The following is a 5,047-nucleotide window of genomic DNA, read 5'->3' as shown; positions in this document are numbered from 1 at the left end:
AGCATTCTCATATCAAACAAAGGAAACGAAGTTAGTTGCTTGTGCTATAAACTGGAAAATACTTAATGCCTCCAACCCATTCGAATGCATTTGTAAGATTAAATTAATGTGCAACAAGGTTTAATTCTTGTTTACAAAAGATCACAAAAGGTATGTTTTTGTGTTTGATATATTTAATTGAATTCATATATTGATGGCATATTTTTTCATAAAGATTATGCCTTTAGCTTTATTTCACAGTTCTGCCACCATCTGACACAAGCACTGAAATGAGATGAACAACTTCCTGAGCAGGAAAACCTTATGTAACAAGTTTACTACACACATTTATTTGTTTTGATAATGCTGTTGATCCATTCAAGATATTTGGATATGTCTGTGTAGACGTTGGGTACATCTGGGTAGTCGCAGTTTTTACCATTGTTGAATGACACAACACCAACAGCTACCCCGTCGCACACCAGAGGACCACCGGAATCACCCTGTAAAAATATTAGTTTTATTTTTACATTTACATTTATTTTTATGAAGAGCAGTAACACTTACCTGACAAAATCCTTTGTCTGTGTTGTATCCACCAGCACAGATCACATTGGAAGGAAATCCAGCCCCCCATTTCTCCCGACAGAGTTGTGGATTTAAGATCGACACATTCACCACTCTCAGGTCATCCACAGTAAAATGGTTGGTCCCAGTTTGACCCCATCCAGCTACAGAGCAGATCTGATCATCTTTAAGGTTTGCATTGGAAGACGTTGGAAGTGGAATAGTTTTCACCATGTAATTTAGCGAAGCTTTCCCGGACAACTGAAGATGTACAAACCGACAAGAAATGGCTCATCTTTTTTTAACACCATCTCCATTAAATCTATGTAATTTATATGTGCACCAAATGTTACATTGCATGTGATTTGTATTAATATATACTTACTTTAAGGAGCATGATGTCATCACCAAATCCAACATCTTTATAAGTCGGATATTTGCAGACGTGTTCAATCTTCACTGGGCTCAAGTTCCTCTTTGATAGCTTGTGGGTTCCCAGAACAACATCCTCTGGTTCCCTGAAGCATTAGAAATTGAAATTCTTATGGTCAACAGTCACAGTTTTTATGGTCATCATTCAGAAACAGACATAGATGAAGAACTTACTCTTTAGCACAGTGTGCAGCAGTGACCGCAAAGTCCTCGCTCACCAAAAATCCTCCACACACATGATGACCCCGTTTGTTTTGCACTGAGACCATGTACTGCATTGAGTTCTCGGGTGCCTTTTCCCCATGTATGATGTCACTCCCATGGACTGCAATAATGAATGTAGGGAAAAAAATCAGCTAAAGATGTTTTAGTTAGGAAGCAAAAGGCAGAAGATTTCTTACCCTTTTGTCCAAGAGATGTCACAATGTGGAATAGCAGTAATATACCCAGGCCGTGCATGGTGCCACCACTTGTGGGTTGTGTTTGTGTGGCTGGGATTTTTATAGCATATTGCTCCATTGGCTAGAGTCATTATCTAAAATCTAGATCATTTCCTTTACCACATATGCCAGTAAAGACGTGAAAAAAAATATCTAAATGTTTCCTACTCCTATCTAAACAATCAATAGACCCCACCCCGGATGGTTCAGATAAAAATATAGTACTTTCAGAGTGAGTCTCTATTGGTTGGAAACTTACTCTAACTCAGTCTTAATGTTACTTAGTAACATTTAAAATTACCTTTTAGTTTTACTTCTGCATTAAAAAACTTTCAGCTTCTTGATATTGATGATCTCTTTAGTAAAATTTGGCACCAAGATGCTTCCATATATCACTGCTTTTCTATGTTATGTCACAGTTTTATGCTGCAATGGTTGTTTTCAGCATTTTATTAATCGGCTTTTGTAGTCATTCATTTGCTTTTGCTTATGTGGGAACTGGACAGCAGGTACATCTCAACGTTTCATCTCACCACAATGAACCTATTGTTATTGTAAACCTTGCAGTATGAATCCAACACAACACATGTGAAACGTTTATCCAGTACATGGATACATGTATTGGTTTTAAAACAGGACTATTTGAAAAAGATATATAGTCAAATACTCTTTGAATCACCAACAGGTGGCAGTGTAGTAATGAGGATATATCCTGCCTTCTCGGTCAGCTTTTTGCTGGATTTTCTGAGATGGTTAAAATTTTTCATGATGTCACATCTATCCATCTCATGTTTGTATCTTTTATATACTGAATGAAAATCACAAACATATCTGGTCTATTAGGAAACATTGTGGGAAGAACAACCAGGTAACACATTTATTTCTCTATTAACCAATAGTTTGGAGGATGACAGGGGATTACAAAACCATAAGCTAACCTCCTATTTCAACACAAAGTATGTTGAGAAAGGAGGTTAACTAGAAAACAACTAGTTCCTTCATAAGAGGAGTAAAGGACCAGAGATATAAGCTGCATTTCCATCACAAATTTGTGCAAAACATTGTTTACATTCCACCAATGTAAAAAAAAAAAAAGAAAATCCCTCAAATCCCTCATTTACTTAAAAGGGACTCTTTAGTTTAGGAGGTCCTGAATACAAACATCTGATATAAGTTTCTCTGTAGAATGGTTGGACTAAACCTTAGAGATGAGAAGCTCTTTCATCTGTGCGAAGCTTAAAGTAGAGAATCTGCAGTTATGCATCAACAGGAGTCGATTTAGGTGGTTTGGACATCTGGTCAGGATTCCTCCTGGGCATCTCCCTTTGGAGAGTTTCCAGAATGTCCCACGAGGAGGACGTCCCGGGTCAGATCGGACTCCATAGACCATATATACAGTATATTACTCTCGTTAAATATATACTTATATGTTTCTGTTGAGAAATAATACAAAAAAATCTCACTTTTAGCATTTAATTTCATTTTGCTTTGCTTTATTTCATAATTCTGTAGAATACCAGAAGTTGACTAAGGCATTGAAATGAGATTAACAACTTTCTGAGCAGGAAGACCTTCTATAACAAGTTTGCTACACACATTTCTTCGTTTTCACAATGTTGTTGATCCATTCAAGATATTTGGATATGTCTGTGTAGACGTTGGGTACATCTGGGTAGGTGCAGGTGGAATTTCTGTTGAATGACACAACACCAACAGCTACCCCGTCGCACACCAGTGGACCACCGGAATCACCCTGTAATAATATTACCAAGTTTTAGTTTTGAATTGACCAAATTATTTTGTTGCATGTAAAAGGTAACATGACTTACCTGACAAAATCCTTTGTCTGTGTTGTATCCACCAGCACAGATCACATTGGAAGGAAATCCATTCCACCATTTCTCCCGACAGAGTTGTGGATTTAAGATCGACACATTCACCACTCTCAGGTTATCCACAGTAGAAAGGCTGGTCCCAGTTAGACCCCATCCAGCTACAGAGCAGATCTGACCGTCTTTAAGGTTTGCGTTGGAAGACGTTGGAAGTGAAATTGTTTTCACCTTGTTATTTAGTGGAGCTTTCCCGGACAACTGAAGATGCACAAAAAGACAAATACCAATGCAGCTATTTTTAAAATAATTTGACTAAAATAGTCTTGAAACATGCTTCATCAAGACGAAATGTAGCACCGCAGCACATATAAAATCTATGTAATTTATATAAATGGATGTGCAGTACATGTCACATTGCATGTTACTTGTATTAATATATACTTACTTTAAGGAGCATGATGTCATCACCAAATTCAACATTTTTATAAGTTGGATATTTGCAGAAATATTCAATATTTCTGCATGGGCTCATGTTCATCTTTGATAGCTTGTGGGTTCCCAGAACAACACGCACAGGTTCACTGAAGCATTAGATATTGAAATTATTATGGTCATTAGTCACAGTTTTTATGGTCATCATTCAGAAACAGACATAGATGAAGAACTTACTCTTTAGCACAGTGTGCAGCAGTGATCACAAAGTCCTCGCTCACCAGAAATCCTCCACACACATGATGACCCCATTGCTGCACTGAGACCATGTACTGCATTGAGTTGTCAGGTGCGATTTCCCCATTTACAATGTCACTCCCATGGACTACAATAATGAATTCAGAAAAAAAAATCAGATATATTTTAGTTAGAGAGTAAAAGGCAGAAGATTTCTTACCATTTTGTCCAAGAGATGCCACGATGTGGAAAAGAAGCAATGTACCCAGGCCGTGCATGGTGCCACCACTTATGGGTTGTGCATGTGAGATCATTAGGCTGAGGTTTTTATAGTATATTGCTCCACTAGCTAGACTCATTATCTAAAATCAAGATCATTTTCTTTACCACATAGGCCACAACATAAATGTGAAAAAAAAAATATGTGCACACGTTTCCTCCTCTTACATAAACAACCTATAGGTCCCGTCTTGATGTTTCAGATAAGAGTCTTAGTTAGTTTTTCTGATTAAGACTATTGGTTGGAAACTTGGATAACTCAGTCTTCATGCCACTTAACATTTCAAATTACTTTTTAGTTTTACTTCTGTATTAACAAAACTTTAAACTTTTTGGTATTTACGATCTCTTTAGCGACTTTTGGCATCAATATGCTTCCACATATCACTGCTTTTCTATTTTGCATTCCAGCTTTCTGCTGCATTGGTTTTCAGCATTTTATAAATAGGATTTGTTCATTTTTGTAGTCATTCATTTCCTTTTGCTTATACAGGAACTGGACAGCAGATACATCTAAAGGTCTCATCTCACCACAGTGAACCTCTTGTTAGTGTTTTGTGTATTTTTGGCCTTGAAATGTGTGTCCAGCACTTGTTAAGCATCAATAGTGTAAGGTCAACAATTTGAAAAAGATGTATAGTCAAGTACTCCATTAGAGTCACCAACAGGTGGCAGTGTAGTAATGAGGATATATCCTGCCTTATGGGTAAACTTTTTGCTGGATTTTCCAAGATCACTGTTTCCCAACCCTGGTCCTCAAGGCACACTGCCCTGCATGTTTTAGGTATTTCCTTGCTTCAGTCCATCTGATTTCAATCGATGACTGATTAACAGGAATTTGATGAACTG

The 5,047-nt window shown here is 37.3% G+C and overlaps 2 protein-coding genes across 2 annotated transcripts; both read right to left on the bottom strand.

Annotated features, from left to right (window-relative positions):
• Positions 1 to 11: 11 nt before the first annotated feature.
• Positions 12 to 1,438, bottom strand: LOC103463676 (duodenase-1-like). Its single transcript, XM_008407205.2, has 5 exons — positions 1,380 to 1,438; positions 1,153 to 1,303; positions 932 to 1,064; positions 547 to 807; positions 12 to 482 (listed from the first exon to the last, which is right to left on the bottom strand). The coding sequence occupies exons 1-5, from the start codon at positions 1,435 to 1,437 to the stop codon at positions 318 to 320; spliced, it is 768 nt and encodes a 255-aa protein (XP_008405427.1). The 5' UTR covers position 1,438; the 3' UTR covers positions 12 to 317.
• A 1,543-nt stretch (positions 1,439 to 2,981) lies between these two features.
• LOC103463675 (duodenase-1-like) lies at positions 2,982 to 4,199 on the bottom strand. The gene is made up of 5 exons (XM_008407204.2): positions 4,140 to 4,199; positions 3,920 to 4,067; positions 3,696 to 3,831; positions 3,248 to 3,508; positions 2,982 to 3,171 (listed from the first exon to the last, which is right to left on the bottom strand). The coding sequence occupies exons 1-5, from the start codon at positions 4,195 to 4,197 to the stop codon at positions 3,007 to 3,009; spliced, it is 768 nt and encodes a 255-aa protein (XP_008405426.1). The 5' UTR covers positions 4,198 to 4,199; the 3' UTR covers positions 2,982 to 3,006.
• Between the last annotated feature and the right edge of the window lie 848 nt (positions 4,200 to 5,047).

The sequence above is a fragment of the Poecilia reticulata genome, linkage group LG4, assembly GCF_000633615.1.
Source record: "Poecilia reticulata strain Guanapo linkage group LG4, Guppy_female_1.0+MT, whole genome shotgun sequence".
Taxonomy (NCBI): domain Eukaryota; kingdom Metazoa; phylum Chordata; class Actinopteri; order Cyprinodontiformes; family Poeciliidae; genus Poecilia; species Poecilia reticulata.
This window is presented reverse-complemented; position numbering and strand designations above follow the sequence as displayed.

Coding starts and splice junctions, on each gene's coding strand:
- LOC103463676 (XM_008407205.2), bottom strand. CDS start 1,437: ATGCACGGCCTGGGTATATTACTGCTATTCCACATTGTGACATCTCTT. Junction 1,304..1,379: donor GACATCTCTTGGACAAAAGG/GTAAGAAATCTT, acceptor TCATTATTGCAG/TCCATGGGAGTGACATCATA. Junction 808..931: donor ATGACATCATGCTCCTTAAA/GTAAGTATATAT, acceptor GTACATCTTCAG/TTGTCCGGGAAAGCTTCGCT.
- LOC103463675 (XM_008407204.2), bottom strand. CDS start 4,197: ATGCACGGCCTGGGTACATTGCTTCTTTTCCACATCGTGGCATCTCTT. Junction 4,068..4,139: donor GGCATCTCTTGGACAAAATG/GTAAGAAATCTT, acceptor TCATTATTGTAG/TCCATGGGAGTGACATTGTA. Junction 3,509..3,695: donor ATGACATCATGCTCCTTAAA/GTAAGTATATAT, acceptor GTGCATCTTCAG/TTGTCCGGGAAAGCTCCACT.